Raw genomic sequence first — 20,461 nt, 5'->3', positions numbered from 1 at the left:
AGGGGGGGCTGCCCCCATCCCCTCCTCTTCCCCTCTCCGGGATGCAGCGGCATCCACCCGGACGGACGAGGCAGCCGCGCTGCCCCCACCGCAGTTGTCCCCTGCTCGCTGAGCCGGCGGGGGATGGCAGCCGCCCCCCGGGCCGCCCCTCGCAGATGGCGGGGGCAGCCAGCACAGGTGGCCCCGCACCACGGCAGATTGGGGCCGGCTGCCTGCGGAGTGCCCGGGAAGGGCCGTGTCCCTGCCACGCTCCGGGGACCAGAGCAGAGCCAGGGCCGCCTCATGGCACACGGGGTGCCCACAGTGCCGTGCCCGGTGCTGGATCCGGAGCTTCAGCACCCGCACCAGAGCCCTGTAAAATAACAAACCGAGGGCATGGATGGGTGACAGGGAGCTGGTGGGTGAAGTGTGAGGGGAGACACAGAGTGTCCTTTCTTGGCCCCAAAGAGATGAGCTGGCCCAGAGCATCAGGAGGTTTCGGAATGGTCCAATTTTAAGGAATTGCATTAAACAATGCCGTGCAGAGACAGCCCAATGCAGATGTCTGGATTGGATCCAGCATCTTGTGAGGAGATTCTTGTGAGGACACAGCTTCTCACAGTCCTTCTAACCAGGGCAAACACCCTGGTGGGTGCCAGACACCCCAGCTGGATGGTCTGGGACTCACTTCTAGGGGAAAAGGACCTGCAAAGGGAGAAGGGCAGCACCCAAGCTCCGAATCACCCCCATGTGGGGTTTCTGTCTCTCCCAGTGGCTGACGGTGCTCAGTCCACACAGGGCACGGGCAGCAGGGTGGGCACGACACGGCAGTGATGGCATCGGCTCCAGGGTGGGCACAGGGTGGGGATGATGGTGGGACTGTCCCAGCTCGAGGGGACCCGTCTGGTGGCATAGAGGGGGATCTTGATCCGGATATGTGGTGCGGGAGCTGTCAGGGCAAGAGTGGTGACTGGAGCAGGTAAATCATTAATACCGGAGAAAACCAGGCTGGCATCCTGCGAATCACTGGTCGATAGGGAAAGTTGATGTTGGAAGGGGAGTTTTCACATGTAACCTTCCCCTCCCTTCTCTGCCTTCCCTCCGGGAGCTGAGGGCTGGAGCAAGGAGCCAGCCCGGAGCCACGCACGCACCCAGCCCCAAACCAGCCTCTCGCCGAGCACGTTCTCTTCCAGCCCAGCTGGTTTTGCTCCCAGCCTGCTCCGTCTGTGCACATTAAAGCTTTTTCTAGGTCTGAACTGCTTTTGGCAAGCCAGGCTCCTGTTGGTCCCCACCACCCTCCCCGTGGCTGCTCCCCCCGATCCGCTCCCCGTCTGGCTCCCGCTCCCCCTCCCCGGTCGAAGCCCTGCCAGGGACACGGCAAATCAGCGCGAAGCCTGCGGGGCAAATCGGTACAAATGAGACCAAGCAAGAGGGTGGGGAGGGACGGAGAGGGGGGGCGATGACTCCTGGGTTGGCGCTTCTGTTCCCGAGTTTGATGTTTCCTGCAAACAACCCTGTAAATGCTCAGGAGTGGCTTCGGACATCACCTGCCCCCGCCTCGGCGGGGTTTGGGGACGCTGGGTGCCAGACGGGGGGAACAGCCCTCGCCCCGCTCCCGCAGCCTCCCGGCCCTGAGCAGGGACCCAGCCGGGACGGGGGCCGAGCTGTAAGTCCTGACATTTCAATCTGTTTTGGGGAGGGATGGGGTGCGCGGAGGGTGGAAGGAGCTGGAGGCAGCAGAGGGACTCACTGTGGGTCCGGGCAGGGAACAAAACCCACTGCGGACCTGGAGCGGAAAACAATCCCCTGTTAAAAGCTGCCCGCTCCTGCCAGTTTTGCACTCTCCCAAATAAATTTCCACGCGTCTGGCGGTGCCCAGGGAAGCCCTGTGCCACGCCACAGGCAGAGCTCTGCCGGGAGCGGATCCGGTACCCGGAGCGGGGATGTGCAAACCCGCCGGGAGCAGGGAGCCGGCTGCTCCCGAGTGATGCTCTTTGATCCCGCTCTCTTTGCGAGCCGTGTAACTCCTGATTATTAAAGGCACTCGGCACCGGGGAGGTCATATGGGGCCTTTCTGCTTGGGTTGCTCTCCTAATGACACACCCGACTGCCTTCACCGGGGATCTGCTCACGCGAGTCCCTGACAATAGAAAGTTTGTGGAGGATTTTGGATGATTTCCCCGTGACCGTGTGGTGGCTGCAGAGGTCTGACTTGTTTCCCCACTGAAAAATGAAAAGATACATCAGGAAAAGGGAACCAGCCTGGGAGGACACGGAGGGCAGGTTAATTTTAATTTGGGTAATAATCAGAAAGATCAATGGTTTTCTGCAGGTTCAGAGATGTGATGAGTATCTGCAATTGTGAAAAAATACAAACCAGGGGAAGGGGGAAATTTAACAGTAAGACAGTACTGTGCTTGTTATCCATATTTTTTTCCCCTCTAAATCCTTCTTAAAGGAAGTGAAAACTAAACTGAGCTGCTGAATTGCCAGAGGAGGTGAGTTACTGAGATGCTTAATGGTGTCAACTAGGAATATACTTCCTCACGCCAGGGAATGCGTGTTTGTAGAAATTTTGGCAATTAAATCAAAAGGTCACATAACAAGGAACAGTTCACAGCAGTCAGGGGCTTCTTGAAAAAAGGTAAGGAAATCAGGTCAGTGAGGCCCAGCAGTGCACCAGGGTGGTGGCAAATCCTGGGGCTGGCACAGGAGAAGTTTCTGGCGCCCACTGGATGCTGCTGCCCTGCTCTCACTCCTCCATGGCGAGGATTTGGGCTCCCCTCGGTGAAAATCTGGGAGAGGAGGTTGTGGATGTGTCACCTCTCATTCCCTTAGGTCTTCTCACTCTTTCCTGGAGATCCCAAGGAATTTCAGAGCGCTGCTGTACCCAGAGGCAGTGGGGGGAACCCCGGTTTGGAAGGGGGATGCTGACAGAGCCCCCTCCTGCACCGGCATCCCGGGGACTGTCACAGCGGCTGCTGCCGGCAGCGTGCGGGCTCCCGGGACCCGCAGGAATGCGGCTGCACGGCCACTACACCTCGTCTTGCGGCACAGCACAGGTTAACGAGCTGCATCCTGCACCAGCTAATAACATCCCTGTCTCCTCCCGGTGGCTGTGCCTCGGGCCCTTGTTACTCCTCCTGGTCATCCCTTGGCCAGCACAGACCTCGCTGGGCAATTTGGTGGCCAAGTGCTCCCTGCCCGCCGCAGTTCCAGCAGCATCCCTCGGCTCCTGTCCCCACGCTGCAGCCCAGGCACTGCCCACGGCCGGGCCAGGGGCTGAGCAGCTCAGCCCATTTTTGGGGTGTAATGCAGCTGGAAGCACAGGGAGGATCCCAAAAGGCAGCACCACCCTTGATCTGCATGAAAAGCCCAACCAAACACTATCCCCAAGTACCAGGCAGAGAGTAGAGAGGTGCCTGCTGCCCACAGGTCAGCCCACAGCACTGCAGAGCTTCCTGAATAAACATGGTAATAATACCAATACCAATACCAATAATTATAATAATAATAAATACGAATGAAAATGTATTTTGGAGAGAAATCTGCCTGCAAAGAGGCTGCAAAGAGGTGTGATGTGCTCAGGGTGTGATGTGCTGCGTGATGTTCCCTGTGGAACAGCCTCCCCCCTCCTCTCTGCTGGGTATTCCCCAGGAACGATCTGAGTTCCTCTCCTGAAGGCTTTATGGGTGTCCTCGTGTGCTGGTGCTATGTCAGGGTGTCCCATCCCTGGGAGAAGGCTTCTGCCTGGAAGAGCTCCTCCACATTCTCTGGAGTCCATCCCAGCCAGCTTTTGTGCTCTACAATTCCCCTGCTCTCCCAAACAGCCTTGGACCATTTCCCCTTTAAATTTTTATTTAGCAGGTGGAATTGTTTGTGCTCCCCTAAGGATAGGGAGGGAGAAGCAGGGAATATTCCTACTTAGGACCATTTCTAAATGGGTTTTAAAGCGGGCTGGATTTAATGGATGTGGTCACAAAACTGCACCAGTGTCACTGCCAGAACAGCATATCAAGCCCCCACTCTCAAGCTTATTTTTTGGCTTTAACCTTAAACACACCGAGTCCTTCATCAATTCCTTGGTGGCTGGTTAGACCTTGTCATGATTTAAATGGCTCCATCCATTGCTGCCTCCAAATGCTGCTCCAGATTGCTGGAGCCAGTGCTGGGAGCTGGCAGGCAAGAGCAGGGATAAACCCACGTCCTCCTGGGTGGGGCCCCAGCATTGCAACAGCCCCCCTTTTCTAGGAGTGTTTGAAATCATGGCCCCATTTGGCCATGTTTTGGCTAAAAAGGGACCTGTCCTGTGACTTAGGGGAGGGAGGATCTTTGGGGATTACCCTGGGAGAGCAGAATCGCAGCCAGGAAAATGAAGGGGTGTGCTGTGCATGAAGTCTGTGCCCTGTGACCTGGGGTCCCCTTTCCTGCCCTCCCCTGCCTACCTGAGCTGGCAGGAGAGTCCATCAGGAGGGAGACAGACTGAGTGTGTCTGCTAGCAGGTCTGTATGCTGAGGGTGTACTCAGCAAAGTTCTTTGGCTGTGTAAGGTGATCCCAAATGAGGGCTGGGTGGCTGCCACCAGCAATGTTCTGCTTTGCAAGCCCCTGGGGACACTGAGCCAAGTGAGAAAGCCCCAAGAGGGCCAACTGTGGGTCCTGCTAGCTCCACCCCAGTCTCTGCTGAGATGTGCAGAGGTCCTTGCAGGGACACAATGGCCCCTGGCCCTGCAGCACACACGGCTCAGACCCATCAGTGAGTACCCAGAGTGAGCCAGACATAATCCTGGTCTCTGTGAGCCCTCCTTGACGTCCTTTCCATCTTCAAGGATGGCAAGAAGGTGCCAGGGTGAATTAACTGGGGATAAATCTTGCCAGAGCAGCAAAACTGCCCACTGTGAGGGAAGGACTGGCTGCTGGAACAGGGGAGGGAGAGAAAGGGATCATGTTTAAGGGACCTTAGCATGGCCCCTGACATGTCTCCTGCAGTGTCCTCATGGCCAAACTGGAAATGTAAAGACAAGGTGGGTCAAAACCTGGCTGGACTGCCAGGCTCAATGGGCTGTGCAAGGTTCTCCTTTCCCTGGAGAAAGGGAATGGCAAAGTGGGAGCAGTAACTCCCTGCAGAAGGGCATATCCTGGCAAATGGGCTAAAAAGCAGCTTTGCAGGAAAGGAGCCACATCCAAGACATGAGCAGAGCCAGAATCTTGACTGGCAGGAGCTGGACCAAGAGAGGAAACGGTGGGAAAGGCTCTGAAGATAGCAGGAAGAATGGAGACAGGGAAGGGTGAGAGAAATGCTTGGGATGTCCTTGTGTGAAGCTCCTCTCCTGTAGCAAAGCACAAGTGAGGACTCAGCAGTGGACACATCCAGGAGCAGGAGAGAGCTGGGCTGCAAGGCAGGAGGGGGGCAGAGGAGGGGTGAAGACTTCTGGTTCCTGTCCCCAGAGGATATCAGGTGGGTTTGAACTGCAAGAAGGTGCATCTTCTGGTGGCAAGATGGAGAGTGATTTGGTGGAGCAGAACACCTGAGCAGCAGACACAAGAACAGCAGGTGGGAGAGAGCTCGGGGTGTGAACAAGGCTGTATCAATACGGGAACTTTTGGCCATCTTTGGTGTGTCTTAGAGGACACAAAAAGAGCTGGGCTCTGCCAAGCCAGGAAAAGCAAAGTGTAGATCTCCTTCCTTTCTTATCATTCCCATTTCCAGGGCATTTATGGAACCTGAGCTGTCCAAGGAAGTGGAGGAGAACATTTCTAGTATGAGGAACTGGGCTGCAGAAGTCTGGGGAGGCTCAGGGAGCCTTTGAGTTGGTCAAGGGGTGATTAAATGCATCTCAGTGTATGGCAGAGCTGATTGCTTTGCAGGGGAGGTGGCAGAGGAGGTGGAATCTTGTCCATACCCAGGCTGGGGATCTGTGCTCACGTGGGCAGAGAGATGCTCTAACATCTGTGCCTACACTGAGGACACTCATGTGGTTTGGTCTGTGGTGGGTGGGAGAAGCAGATTTTGGTAATCAGAGCAGAGCTGAGCCCCACACTGCTGTCATGAACTGCTGCTGGTGTGCCACAGCAGAGCCAACGGGTGCCTGTGACCAGAAAGGGCTCCTGGAGATTGCCACCATCCCCAGGGGTCCTCCAGATGGAAGGCTGAAAGGGAACCTCCCAGTGCACATGGTCACAGGTGTGGGATCCATCCTCAGCTGTCACACCAGCAGGAGAAGGAGAAACTTTTAAGTGGGGAAAGGAATTTCAGAGGTCATAGAAAATGGAAGAAGCTATGGATTTTTTTCTGGAAACAGGAAAGCCCTGCACATTACAGGCATGACACAGACTTTAGCACAAAGGATGGCTGGACCTACATTCCTCTTTCAGATGCACACACTTCTTAAGCCCCCCAAGTTCTCTCCAGCTGTCCATAATCTTCCCATGCTCACCAGCCTGGACACCACCTCCTCTGCACATCCCTGAGTGAAAGCCACACTGTTGATCCTCCTGAGTTGTACAGACACTTTTCCCTCTATCCAGCTGCACATTTCCATTTGGACACTGATGATGTCTTCACAAATTTGGAGACCATTTTGCCAATGAGTTGCTGACTCCATGGCTGGGAGCCTGTGGTCTCCTGGGGCTCCATTAGCAGGTAGAGTGGAGGTGGAGGAAGATGTAGGAAGCTCCCACAGTGGGGCTGAGGCAGAAGCTTTGCCGGTGGTTGATATAATGTGGAGAGACAGTCTTATATCTCCTCACCAGCCTGCCTCTTCCCCTGAAGGGTTCACAGCAGGAAAGGCTGTGGGAGGAAACCCTTTTGTGGTGCAGGACCCTCACGTCTCTGGAGAGTAGCCTGGAGGCTGTGACGGCCTGATCTCATCTCTCAAGGAGGCTGTGAGTTGTGCTGTGAGTGTCACAGGCAGACGATGATGACTCCAGCCCATTGCCACTTGGCTGAATGCTTTTCACGGGGTGTTGGGGTTGCCACAGAGAGCCTTCAGGCCAACTTTTTGTGGGTGGAGGCTAGAGGAGAGGTCAGAGACATAGCAACGCTTCTTGAACAAGTGCAAAAATGGGAGAAGATTTGACCCAAAATGCGGGAGGTCTGTGAAAATGAGGTGCTGTGACTACAGGTATTATGCTCATCATCTGGCTGAAGGACACCCCAAGGCCAGGCAGGAGATGCCAGACAACCTGCACATCCAAAGGCAGCTATTCTCACAAAGATGGACTCACCCCATGTCTGGGCTGGGGTTTGGGTCTCACCAAAATCGACCTGTGAAGAGAGCTAAGCTTCCCCAACCAGAAACTCCAGATCCCTCCAAACACTGGAAACCCAAAGGCTGGGAATCCAAATGTTGTCAGATTTGTAGACCATGACTCTGACTTTGTCTTGCCCCTGGGATGTGAAGCACACGGTTTGGTGAGCCCACATATGGAGACACAGAATTGGTGATGAAGAACCCTCTGAGCAGCAGAGCCACACTGAGCTACAGGACATGGCCTGACCTCTGGCCCTGGACATGAAGATGTGCTGAGTGAGCAGACGTGGAAAGATTGACTGGAGGAGACAGGAAACCCCAGCTCTTCTGAAGACGTGGTTTGGGGAAGAGATTTTGGTGCAATAATTGAGATCAAGCTGGAGGAAGGCACAGCTCGAGGTGGGAATAGTTTCAAAGCTGCTGATGTAGGGACCCAGAGGAGGTGGGATGGGCTCACACAGTCCCTCACAAAGCGGCTGTGCAGGGTGAGGCTGGGGAGGTGCAGAGCCCCCAGCCTCACCCGCCACGCTTCCCTCCTCTTGCCGGGTGCCTGCCGCTTTGCCATGGCCAATTGCCTTCATCCCGGCTCCGATAAACGCTTAAAAGCTCAAATCACACAACTCCAGGCTATGAAAAGGAAAAGGGACCCGATAGCCGCTAATAAGCGAGCGGCCCCTGCGGCAAAAGCGTGCAGTGTAGGGAAAGTGCTCTGCATTGATCAGTGGCTCCGGCCCCAGCGCTCCCCTCCCGCGGAGCTGCCCGGCTGCTCCAGCCACAGCTCGGCGGAAAACGGGATAAAACATCACGGGAATTTCCAGAAAGGCAGAGGCCGGGTAATGGCAGGAGCAGGAAGGTTTGTGGGGTTGGTGTGTGATCCCATCAAAGGGCCATCCTTCTGCTCCACACTGTCCCATCCTGGCAGAGTCACCAGGGCAATGCATCCCTGCATGACAAACAGCAACGCCAGGGCCACACAGCCCGGAGTGATGCTGAGCCCTGGGAAATGAGTGGCCTGGACAGCCTGGAAGGAAGAAATTGGTGGATGTAGGAGCAGGGGAGGGTTGTCCTGAGGTTGTTGCTTGGTGTGCAGGGCCAACCATGGATTTCATAGCAATGAAATCCCACCTGTGGAGGGTAGGACCAGCTTTGTAAGAGACCACAGGAATCCTAAGCTACAGGACAAGGTGCAAGGCAGGAGGTTCATCACAACAGCACTTATTGGGGAAGAACTTCAGTGCCTTTCTTGAGCACATTTCTCCATGCCATGTCCTACAGCCATCTGGGAAAGGTTGAGGGCAGCCAATTTCCATGGGAGCGTTGCAGCTCCCTTGGCAGCCTCCCAGTCAGCACTGGAGCACTTGGAGGTCAGCAGCAAAGAAAGGACATCAATTTGAGAGATGGGGTCTTTGTTCCAGTCAGAAAAGTTCTTGGGAGTCTGCAAAAGCACGTCAGGGCAAGTTGCCATGCCCACCTACAGGTGGAGAGGGTTTGTATTGGTACAGGAAACCCACTGGACTGAGCCCCCTCCTGCAAGTGGCTGCCACACACCAGGAGCAGGCTCAGGAAAGGGGATGGGATCTGGAAGGGTTTGGCCCTGTGTCCAGCTTCAGACTGGAAAGGAGATGGTGAAGCAGGGGTGTGGTGGTGAAACATGTGTCTGGAGGGTGGACAGGGACCGTGGTTGCTGCTTCTATCAGTCAAAGAATTGGGGGGCCATCCAATGAGACTTGTGGGCACAAGCTGGAGGATGAAGCTCTGGGTGGTATGCCAAGAACTCCCTGCTGCAGCAACTTCAGGGGCTAAACATTTCCACAGCCTCCACAGAAGCTCCTGCAGATTCAGAGTAGGGATGTGCATTCTTTGTACTGCACTCAGCAGCACCTGGGCTGCTGGGATGGCTGATGGGTTAGGAAAATTGGAGCAGTACTGCAGATGCTCATCCTATATCACGGAAATTGAGTTTTGGTCATTATTTGAGACATGAGCTCAGGTGCCGTGGCTCAGCTGCCCCAATGGCTGTGTCCTTCCCTGCATACCTGTGCCTGAAGACCAGGCTGGGATTCTTTAAGTACTGGAGCACCAGGGACTGCAGATCTCTTTCGTGGGCATCTCTCTCTTCTTCCTTCCCTTTGTCTCTCCTTCTCTTTCTTCTCCCCGTGCCACTCTGCTCCCTCCATCGGAGCGTGCCCCTCTCCCCTCGGCAGTCCCGGGGAGGAGAGCGGGGATGCTGCAATTCCCAGGCACAGGTGCGCGGTCCCTGCCCCCAGGCACGGCCCCCACCGCCGCAGCTGACAGCCCACTGGAAATAATGTGTTGTGGCAGAGAGAGACTCAGCAGACCACGAAGATCTGCTGGTGCGGGAACTGCTCAGCAACCAGGAGCCACAACGCCTGTCTCCCGGCTCTGCAGGGCCTGAGCCGGCTCGGGGGATGTCTCCACTCTGCCGGAGCCTGCCTGGCTCACACGCAGGGCACTTCCCCACTCTCTCCCATTCTTTCTTTTTGGTCTTTCTCCCTTGCTGTTCCTCTCTGCAGCGTTAAGGATGTGGAAGCAGCCAAGCTGCCTGTCCCTACACGGGACATCTCTCTGCCATCCTCTGCACCACTGGGCACAGGAGGGGAACAAACAGCTCGCGCAGCAGCCTTGGAGGAGGAGGAGGATCAGGTGTGCAAGAATGGAACAACCAGTTCCAGTCTTCCAGCAAAGATTTAATCTGCCTCTGGCATATAAACAGCAAATGTTTGTTCAACTGACCTGCAAACAGGCGACGTGCATCACAGCGGGGCCGAGGCGCCCAGCTCCCCGCTCCACCACTCTTGGTTTCTTGCCCTCTAGCAGGGTGACACGGGGCAGGGGACCAGGGACAAGCAGGTCCAGGATGCTCAGGGCACCCCAGGCTCAGTGGCTGGAGCCAGGGAGTGATGCTCGGAGGGGCCCCATCCTGCCCAGCTGCTGCTGCATCCCTTCTGCTCCCCTGGGAGCGCAGCGTGTGTGGAGCTGTCACAGCTCACAGGCGTGACGCACACACAGCGTGGCTGAGGGCTGAAGGACCAGCGTGTCCCCACGGGCAGGCTGGGAGTGCTGAGGTGAACCTGCAGGTGGGAGGCCCCAAGCTCTGCCTGCACATCCCATTGTGATTGGAGAAATCAGCCTGGGCTGCTGCAGGTCAGGGCTGCACCCCCGGGGCTCCTCTCCACATCCCAGGGGATGCGGGTTCGTTACAAGGGGACGTTTTTGCCTATTTTCTGCATGAGCAGATCTTAGTGGCAGGGTCGACTACCAGCTCAGCCCACAACGTGGGCATGCAGGGGGGTGTCCTCCAGCCCTGCCTGCAGCTCATCCTGCCCCTGGGAAAGCCACACTACAGCTCATTCCCTATCCCCATGGTAGGTGGGAGATAATCCACTGTTTGATGTCAAACCTCAGAAAGACATTTGAAACGGTTCAATGCAGGTGATTTTATCACACAAACGCTCTCACCGTGCTCCCAGGGGAAGGGGATGCCCCTAGGTGGTGAGGAGAGTGGGTAACCAGAGCACAGGAGCACTCTTCAGCCCAGCACAGCCACAGCCTGGGCATGGGGCAGGTGGGACTGTCCCCAGGGCCACTGGTACTGCAGGCTGCAGCCAGAGCATCCCTGTGTACCGGGACAAGATGATCAGGGAAAAAACCACAGGGCTGTAGGGCTTCAGCCCCAAGGTGGGGGCTCACCAAGGGGAGCAGCAGAAATGCCATCCAGCTGTGGGAGGTGGGCACTATCATGGGGCCACATGGCAACCCATCCTCTCATCCTCTGGTGTGGTGATGCTGCAGGTGCCCCTTCCCTGCCCATCCCACTCTGATCCCAGCCCCCTGGCACTGCTGTGCCGATCCCCCTGCCCTGGGAGAGGCAATGGTGTCCCCCAGCCCTTCAGGGAAGCCCCCCAGACCATGTGCAGAAGGATGTGGGCTATGGCTAGGCACACTCCAGGCCACTGGGGAGCAGGGCACGTTGCAGGGGCTGTCAGGCTCTTGAGCCACTGCCTGGGTCTGCCCGCAGGCAACTCCCTGACCCTGCTGCCCAAAGCTGCAGAGACACACGCTGTTTCCCTTCCAATCTTCCAAATCTTGTCTCCTTCTTCCCAGAAGCCAGGGAGCAGATTTTTTCCCCAAATGGCTCCAGCTGCCAAATTGGTGCCAATCTGGAGCTGCTTCTCCTTTCTGCATTCCCACACCAGCCTGGCTGCAGGGTTTCTGGGGCAGAGCTCTGCCCTGGGACCTGATACATGGGGAGAGGGTTTGGCCCCTGAGAATGAACCCGACACACAGGAATGAGCCTTCAAATTTGCTTCTTTTCCCAGGAGAAGCTGGCAAGTCCCTCCAAAGCAAAGCAGCATCTGGAGGGGTGTCACAGGCATTTGCATCAGTGTTGGGTGCCCCATGACTGCTTGGCCATCTGTGAAGGAGCTTAATTTCATGGCTGTGGTGCCTGTGCAGGTCTGGCTCCTCTGTGAGATGAGGACTGGGGGGGCTGGGCCTCCTGCCCATCTCAGAGCTGGTGGGGGCCAGGCTGTGGGACAGGCTTGACACTGCTGTCCCCAGGGAAGCCCAGTGCCAGGGTACTGCAGGGATATCGCCTGGACATTTTGATCCTGGCACCACCTGGGAGTGGGGAATGTGTAGTTTAGCTTGAATTGGTTTTCCAGGCCAGATTATCCCTGTTCTGTCACAGGATGGTATCAGTCCCACGGGGCCAGGGAGGCTGGACTGCTTTTCCAGCAGCTTTAACAGCAGGTTACAGGCTGTCAGTCTGCAGCCTCTCCCATTCAGTTCATCCATCCCACTGCCCTCTTTGCACTGGATCACACATCCACATGGAACACCTTGGTAGGCTCTGGCACTGCCATACCCCAGGAGATGGCAAAGCCAAATGAGTCCGTGAGCAGCATGGTACTGGGGCTTCTGACTCTTTTCTCTTTTATCCCCTGCCCTCAGCAGGGAAATGGTCCCTGAGCTGGGCTGGGGCTGCCCCAGAGAGGCTCTGGCTGGCCAGGCAGGTCACCTGGACACCTCAATGTCACTTTGAGGTGGTTTAGCTCCAACGCCTTTAATAGTGTTTGTTTTCCTTTTCCTCTGGGGTGGTTTGAGAGAAGAGGGTCGATAATGGGATCAGTGTACACAGGCATACCTGCAGGGTTTGGGCAAAAATTCCTCTGCTGTCCTGGGTTTAAATCTCAAACTGGGAGCTCCATACTGAGGTCTCAGAAGCTCCAGTCTCTGGGGCTCCAGTCTCTGGGACCAGGAGGTGCCCACGGAGCAGAGCCATCTCCCTGGGGGCTGCAGGCTCACCACCTCCATGCTGTCCCTCTTCTAGGGACTGTGCTTCCCAGACAAGCGTGGGAAGATTCATCTGCTGTGCCCCTCCATTCCCACCAGGATCCATCTCCAGGCAGTCTCCACCATGTCCAAGGACGACGGGGGCTGCAAGCTGACCTCAGTCTACAAGCACAAGGAGAGGAAGCCAAAGAAGCCTCACTACATCCCGAGGCCATGGGGCAAACCCTACAATTACAAATGCTTCCAGTGTCCCTTCACCTGCATGGAGAAGTCTCACCTCTACAACCACATGAAGTACAGCCTGTGCAAGAACTCCCTGTCCCTCCTCATCGAGTCTGACTGGCCCTACAAGAAGGGCAACCTTCTCCACCCGGAGCTGCGGCTGCTGCACACGGAGAGCTCCCGCCTGCGCGGGCGGCGGGACGAGCAGGACACCTGCGACTCCTCGGCCACCCCAGCAGGCTCCGTCCGGGCCAAGCAGGTCCCCAGCAGGGATGGCCATGAGGAGAAGCCGATGACAGGGGTGGAGATCCTGCCTGCTGAAGGGGCTGGTGAGGAAGGTGGCCAGTTCCAGGAGGAGGAGGAAGATGTTGCTGGTCTGCTTAGGGAGATGGATGCAGGGGAGAAGAAAGAGAGAAACGAAGAGCCAGGTTGTCAAGGTGACCCAGCTGAACCAGAAGTGAACACTTTGGTCTTTGGCTTCAAGAACAAGAGGGACAACAAGCCTTGCAAGGAGGTGGAGCCCGACTTCATCATCACAGATGTCTTCTCCCTCAAGAACCATGTCATGAAGAGCAGGGAAATGGCCTCCCCTGACCTAGATGCAAAGCCAAAGCAGTGCAAAGTGCCAAAGAAATGCCTGGCCAGCGGTGGGATCTTGATGGAACAGTGGAAACTGGTGGCAAATGGGCAAAGGAGGAACACACCTGAGGTCTCCCCACCTTGTACCGACAGCAACATCATCCCATGCTACCCTCCTCCAGCCTACAGTGACTACCACGAACCCCAGGGCCTGAACCTCTCACTGCTGGGGATTAACTACCCTTTGAACCCCAGTCTCTTCTCCTACCTGAGTCCCACCATGGCCAACAGCACGACAACACACCCTCACTTGGCTCAGCTGCCCTTCCTGGCCTCCACAGCCCAGCTGATGCACCCCCATGCCTCCCACTTCCAGCCTCTGCAGAGCCCTGAGCGTTCAGCCTTCCTACCCCGCTTCTACTACCCCCTGCTCTTCGAGCACACCTTCGGCTCCACAGAGAGCAAGATGTCCTCCAGCAAGCCAGACCCCCAGCAGCTGGTGGGCTCAGTCATGCCCACGCCACCCCAAACCAAACCTTCCAGTGAGCCAAACAAACCCGGGCTGCTCAAAGTTCCCATGCTGAAAACAGGTTTTCCGTGGTCCAAAGGTGTCCGGGAGGAGCCAGGCTCTGAGCTTGGCCACTCTGCCATGCTTGGCCAGGAAGAAGAGGAGAAATGGCTATCCCAAGAGAAGGAGAGCAACCCAGCTTTGGGTCTCAGCAACCTACGCAAGAAGTCAGCCACTGACATCTACCAAACTGTGGTGGGGATGAAGGATGGCACTTTCACTCACAGCAGTGTCAGGAAGACAGAGCTGCCAGTGGTGACCTGTCTGGAGACCAGCAGCCCTCCAGGAAACCCACTGAAGAGGAAGTTCCCTGCCAATGGGCTGGATTTGATAGGACCCGAAAGGATGATGCCTGGGAAGCTCAGCTACCCGAGCAGGTAAGGTGCCTGAGATCTCTCTGCCTCTTCCTCGCTTCAGGTTGACATTGTTTATCTCCATATCCTGTTGTTTCTGTGTTCCCCCCACCACTAATCCATGGAATGAGCCCAGGGAGCTGAGCACTCTTCAGGTTGGTGGTCCACACCGGTGCCCACCCAAGCACAGCTCCCTGCACTTCAGGGCCTCAAAAGCTCCCAAGCATCCAAGCACTTGGGCTATGTCACACTTGCTGTCCCTTGACTTCCCCTGATCCACATGGGGCCAGAGGTGATGTGGTGTCTGTGTGAGGTGGACCTGTGCTCCCCAGGCACCAGGAAGGAGGGACCTCTTGTGTCCCCAGATATCCCAGGTTTGCTGGAACAATCGTTGTCTATTTTTAAACATACACATTTGCATTCCTTTGATTCACCTTCTGGTTTCAAAGCCCAGAAGGAGGGCCACATTCCCAAACATTTCCTTTTACCTGGGGCTAGAAATGTGCACAGCTCCTTTAAACAGAATTTCAGTTCCTCCCCTGGTTGTGAAAGTCCAGCTGTGGCTCCAAGAAAAATGTCACAGTAAACCCACTGCCTTGACACCCAGAGGAGGATTCTCTGGAGAAGATCTCTGTGCCCTTTCCATGCTCCCAGGCTGGCTGGACAGATTCCCTGCAATTGGGCTTTCAGGACTGTGGGATGGCCATTGCCATTAACATTCCCCAGTGCTCCAGGAAGAGGGGGGATCCAGGCTTGGCTAGCTGGGGTGGGATCAGCACCATCTCCCCAGACTGGCCTCTCCCTTTGTCAGTGCCATGAAATAATGTGTGTCAGGATCCATCCTCCTCTGGGAGAACAGTGCCAGGAGCAGGTCCAGCCAGGGCTCTGCCTGCTCTGACCAAAGCCCCTCCTGGAAGGGTCTCAGGCTGGCAGCAGCCAGTGGAGGAAACCTGCTAAATCTGGTAATGCTGGCCCTGGACATAAGTGTGAGGATTTTCCTGTCTTTTTCCCTGCTAATTGTATCCACTTCTTCTCTGCAGTGGTTCAAGGGCCAACTCTGGTTACATCTCCACAGCCCTGGACCACTGGCACTCAGATGTCCTTACAGGCCAGCCTGAGGAACCAGAGAGGGGCAATGACAGCAAAGTCCTTCCCTCTGTGGGTGCTGCCCTGGACCATGGCCTCTGCAAGCAGAGCAGACTCCAAGAGACTTCTGCTATGACAGGTTCTGAGGCCACAACCGTGCTTATCGGGGACCTGTCCAAAACGTTGGAGGAGTACCAAGAGGTGGAGAAGAAACTGTCTGACCTGGCAAAGGAGGACACCCCTGGGCAAAAAGAGCTGAGGGACCAGCTGGTCAAAATCCGAAGGGAGCTCTACCACATCCACCAGGCGCTGGAGAAAGCCACCAAACCCCACGAGGGGCCACTGGACCTGTCAGTGAAGAGATCCTCGGAAGGTTTGGAGAAGGTCCAGCACGCCAAGAAGGAGCCCTGCAACGTGAGCCTGGGAAATGAGAAGCTTCACGGCAAAGACCAAGGGCTCCTCAGCAAATGTCCGGCCAGCGGGGAGGCTGGAGATGGGGAGGGGCTGCCCAACTGCCTCCTCGATGCTGAGAACAAAACCATTGACCTGCTGATCAAGATGAGCCGCTCCGAGAGCCTGCGGGCGGCCTCCTCCGAGGCCCCTCTGGGTGCTGTGATCAAGGCGGAGGTGCTGCCCCTCACGGTGCCCCTGGAGCTGCGCCACGTCATGGAGCCCTACTACAGCCGGACCACCAAGTGCGAGGCAGACTCCAGCGTCCTGCTCTGCTCCGATGGCAGATCCAGCAGCACGCAGGGCCCGCAGCTCCCCGGCAGCGCTGAGGATGGGCCCCTGGGCTGCCGGGCCATGCAGCGCTCCCTGTCCTGCAGCCTCCCCAGCGACACCGATGCCGTGTGTGTCCACAGCCCTCTGCATGCTGACCCCTAAGCCCACCTTGCTCAGAAGTTCCTGGATCTCACTGACCGCCTCATGCTTCACCTTCCCAATGTCCCACCTCTCCACTCCTCCTCTGTGCCATGGATGAAAGCTGCACCGTTGCCTGGCTGGGACCACATTGTGTGGGGCTCCAGCAGCTCCCCCTGCTGAATCCATCAGGTGTAAAAATCCAGTCCCTGTGGTCCCCAATGTGTCACGGACAGTGCTGCTGGGCTCTGCATGCTCCCAGCCTCAGCACCCCAGTCCTGGAACTCCCTTCAAAAGGGGAGTCACCAGCAGGCACCAAGAGAAAACTGCCAAAAGCACCAAGCTTTCATCAAAAGACTCACCCAGCCCTCTCATCAGGGACACTCAGGGACATTTTCAACCCAGTTCCCATAATCTGTGGACAGGGGAGGGACTACAGAGGGCCAAGCCTTGGTCCAGGCTGTGCTCAAGCAGACCATGGCTGTCACCTTGTACAGAGCAAAGACACAGTGGTTTTGTCCCAGGGAGGCTGGAGAGTCACAGCCAGGAACCAGATGCCCAGCCGGACTGACCCAGAGGCCAAGAGTTCTCTGCACTGTGGGGACAAGAACATCCTGCCAATCACAATGACAAGTGCAACACAGGACCCACCTTGCCAGCTCCACGCCTGGTCCTGAACTCTCTTACCTGGGCCATTTGCCATGTGTAGGGAATGCTGGGCTGCAGGGACTTGTTCCTGTCCACTGACCGCCTGGTGTCCTGGTCCTCCTTTTGCCTTCACACAGAAAGGACCTTCCCTCCCTCTCTCCCCATGTAGATGTGATGCATGTTCCTCACCAAGCCCCAAATCCTGCAGAGTTCAGCTCCCAGGAGCTCCTGCCAGTCCTAATCCCCCAAACACTGGCACAGTGGACAGCAAAATGGGTGAGAGGATGCTGCTGTGAACTACAGAGCTCAAGGGACACAAACTCCCAAAACAACAGTGAAGGGACAAACTTGGCCTGTCCCAAGCTGGAACAATGCTGAGCAACCACCCCTGAGCCAGAACACTGGCAATCAAACCACCCAGGCAGGTGCCTGCTGCTTGTGGGATCAGCACTGGCCTTCCCAAAAGGCCACATTCTCCTTGTGCTCACTGGGGGCTCCTGACTCTGCTGGGCAGACTGGTACCCACTGCAGGGCAGTCACACATCCCTGTCCCCCTGTCCCTTCTGAGAAACATCTGTTCTGGCTCAGGATGCCCTCATGCTTGGAACTTTTGGAGTCCCTCCCTGTAGTGGTCTCCTGGAAAAGCCTCCTGTGTGGATGGGGTTCCTCTCCCATCCGCAGTTTGTATTCCAGGACATGGTGGAGTGTTCTGTTTGCACCCAGGGCCTTCAGCCAGCTTGGTGGCTTGTTCCTTGAAATGAGACGTGCTGGGAGGGGGGCCAGGAAGGCAGGACAAAGAGGACAGTGGCAAAGCCACAAATAAGGGATGTACACAGGGTATCCCAGGAGCTTTACACACTCTGGGCCCAAAGAGGACAATTCCACTGTGGTGGCTGAAGAAGGCAAGGCCCCAGGTGGGACCTGGGACTCTTGGGTGCTGTGATTGGACCCAGACAACATGAAGAATTGTCTCTTCTCACCTGATTTCTCTCTGGACAAAGCTTCCATGTCATCAAAGAGGTTTATTTCTCACTGCAAGAATTTGCTTAGAGCACAGGACCTTGTGGGGTTATTGGTCCCTTCTCTCTGGAGAGGGGAGGAGGAGGACATTTAGGAGAAATGCTCAGCTCAGCATTCATGTAGCCCTCTTGAGCCAGCTCCAGATCTTCCTGATGGGCCATGTCCTGCTGCTTCCCAGCATGGCCTTGGTCCCACAAAGGAAGGTGGGAAGAGCCCACCAGAACAGACCCCAGAACCTAGGTGGAAGTTCTGCAGTCCCAGAGCACAGGGAGGTGGCATTGCTAGGTGTGAACCGTGTTGTCATCTCTGGATGCCAGAACACCATCAGCACAGCAGACCCTCCATTTCAAGCACCTTGTTCACATCACCCTCCCCTAACAGCCTCCCAGTCTCCCTCCAGTCTCTTCTGCCATCCTGTGCCCCTCTGTCACCCCATGGCCTGTTGTCACCTCTCCCCAGCTCCCTCACTGCCCTGGCAGCCCATACCCACCCTGCCAGCACCTCCCTGTTCCCATATCTCAGGGCTTCCTACTCTTTCCCCTCACCATCCCTTCTTCCATGCCTGCACCTCCACCCAATCACAGCAGGAAACCCACAGGCACAGCCAGGAAATCGGGGTCTCATTTTCCCATTGCATCCTTCCCTGCCCATCCAGCCTTTACCTCCTCTGAGGAACAAGTCATGTAGGTACCTCTGTCTACCTGGAAACCACGTCTCCTCCCAGTTCCAAGCATCATCCCATATTTTTTAACAGATCCCCATCTGAACATGGGCACCTCAGAGGTCCAGGACACCAGAGGGATAGCTGAGCTCTGGGACCACCAGCCCTGAGCTTCAGCAGGAGATCCATGTCCAGACCACCAGGCAGTGCTGCCTTTCACCCTTTTTCAGCTGAGATGTTGCCTGCACACTGTCACCTCTCTGTCCCCAGACCCTGACTCCATCCTGCTGCCAGAGCTGGGATGTTGCCATGCTGTGAGCTGGGCACCTCCGAAGAGTAGAGCAGCCCTCCCTGTGTCACTCACTGTGTCCCTCACCTCTGCAGAAGGCTGGGGGGGCAAGTGCAAGTGGGGGCCGATCACACAGTATTTATTGTTCACAGTTTTACGAATGTACAAAACAAAAACCAAACCATTAAAGGGAAAACCTCCAGTGGGAGTTGCTGGCAGCTGCTTTGTTCTTTCCTGGGAGTTCTGCCTGCTCTGGCCGGATCCTGCAGCAGTCTCATATAACAGTTCCAATCACAGAGGGTCTGTTTTTGAGGTGCCAAGTGAGCCAGATGTTGGCATGTTGACAAGTGTGGATGTGGCCAGATGTTGACATTGGCTGAATGTGGTCTGTGTTTACGTGGGTGGGCTTTGGCTCTTTCATTCTGCTATATCAACGAGATCCCACTGGCTTGTCCTGTGCTGGGGAGAGGGGCTGCCCACTGTGTCTGACAGCAGAAGTCAGGCTGAGATATGTTCTCACAGAAGCCATGAGTGTCCTAATTCATAGAATCCCAGAATTCCAGAATAGTTTGAGTCAGAAGGAACCTTAAACCTTATCTCCTTTCATCCCCTGCCATGAACAGGGACACCCTTCCACTATCCCAGGTTGCTCCAAGCCCCATCCAACCTGGCCTTGGACACTTCCAGGGATGGGCCAACCTGTGCCCAGCTTCTCTGGATGACAGGGAAGGACTTCTTTCTAACCAGTGGTCTAAACCTACTCTCTTTCAGTTTGAAGTCATTCCCCTTGTCCTATCACAACACTACTTGCTCCTGCAGAAGTCCCTGCACACACACATGGCCTTTTCTTTCCATATCCTTTACAATCTACCATGGGTGAACTTTGGGACCACAACACCAGATCATGAGGTCTGGTGCAGGGAAGAGCAGAGAGAGGGTGCGGGGTCATATCCTGCACCCCCAGTTCCACCCTGTCCATCAGCCTTTGCACCATGTCCCCAGGGGTGCTGGCAGTACCCCCACAGAGGGGATGGCTCCCCTCTCTGCCCTGCCATGGCTGTCCCTCCCCAGGGACTCTTGCCTGCAGACCAGCAGGGAGGTGGCTGAGCTGGTGGCACCATTCCAGTTGAAAAGATGAAAGCATTTACCCTTACATTTGAATAATGGATGGGAGTTGAACTACTGGGTGGCTTATCCAGGCTGCAATCTGCACCCCCAGGGCCCTCAGCCCACTCCAGCACAGGACCTATTACACGGCTATTTGGTCACCCTAAAGGCATCTGATAGTGAGCCATTACCCACCCTTTACATGAAGGCCCTCGATAAACATCGTTCTTGGCCATGGTTGACCACACTCCCCCTACTTGCATGTCCCCCCCATCTTCCTGCCATCCAAGCCCATTCCCAATCAACGGGTGGAGGACCCAGCCAAATCCCTCCCCTGCTCCTTGGGCTGGGGGAATATGGGGTCACAGCTCAGATCCCAGCAGCTCCTGGTCAATGGAGCTGCACAACTTTTATGGGTTTCTAACCCCAGGTGGGTACAGCTGCTCCTGCTCAAGTATTCCTTCTCCTCCAGCTTCAAGAGCAATGGAGAGCTCAGGGATTGGGAGGGAGGGAAGTTTCCT

The 20,461-nt window shown here is 56.1% G+C and overlaps 1 protein-coding gene across 2 annotated transcripts; it reads left to right on the top strand.

Annotated features, from left to right (window-relative positions):
• The first annotated feature begins 1,438 nt into the window (after nucleotides 1–1,438).
• PRR35 (proline rich 35) lies at nucleotides 1,439–19,068 on the top strand. Of its 2 annotated transcripts, none has more exons than XM_015643314.3 (3): nucleotides 1,439–1,645; nucleotides 12,584–14,292; nucleotides 15,309–19,068. In XM_015643314.3, exons 1-3 carry the CDS (start codon nucleotides 1,439–1,441, stop codon nucleotides 16,237–16,239), a joined length of 2,847 nt encoding a protein of 948 aa, XP_015498800.2. In that variant the 3' UTR covers nucleotides 16,240–19,068. The 2 variants fall into 2 exon arrangements, with proteins under 2 accessions (XP_015498800.2, XP_015498802.1); XM_015643316.3 differs by having other exon boundaries at nucleotides 1,443–1,645; nucleotides 12,646–14,292.
• Nucleotides 19,069–20,461: the final 1,393 nt, after the last annotated feature.

The sequence above is a fragment of the Parus major genome, chromosome 14 (assembly GCF_001522545.3).
Source record: "Parus major isolate Abel chromosome 14, Parus_major1.1, whole genome shotgun sequence".
NCBI lineage: Eukaryota > Metazoa > Chordata > Aves > Passeriformes > Paridae > Parus > Parus major.
The sequence above is the reverse complement of the archived record's forward strand: the minus strand, read 5'-3'. Positions and strand labels throughout refer to the sequence as shown.

Excerpts from the sequence above, each read along its gene's own strand:
- PRR35 (XM_015643314.3), top strand. The coding sequence starts at position 1,439 with ATGACTCCTGGGTTGGCGCTTCTGTTCCCGAGTTTGATGTTTCCTGCA. Across the intron at positions 1,646-12,583 it reads GCCGGGACGGGGGCCGAGCT|GGACTGTGCTTCCCAGACAA; the intron begins GTAAGTCCTGAC and ends TCCCTCTTCTAG. Across the intron at positions 14,293-15,308 it reads AAGCTCAGCTACCCGAGCAG|TGGTTCAAGGGCCAACTCTG; the intron begins GTAAGGTGCCTG and ends TCTTCTCTGCAG.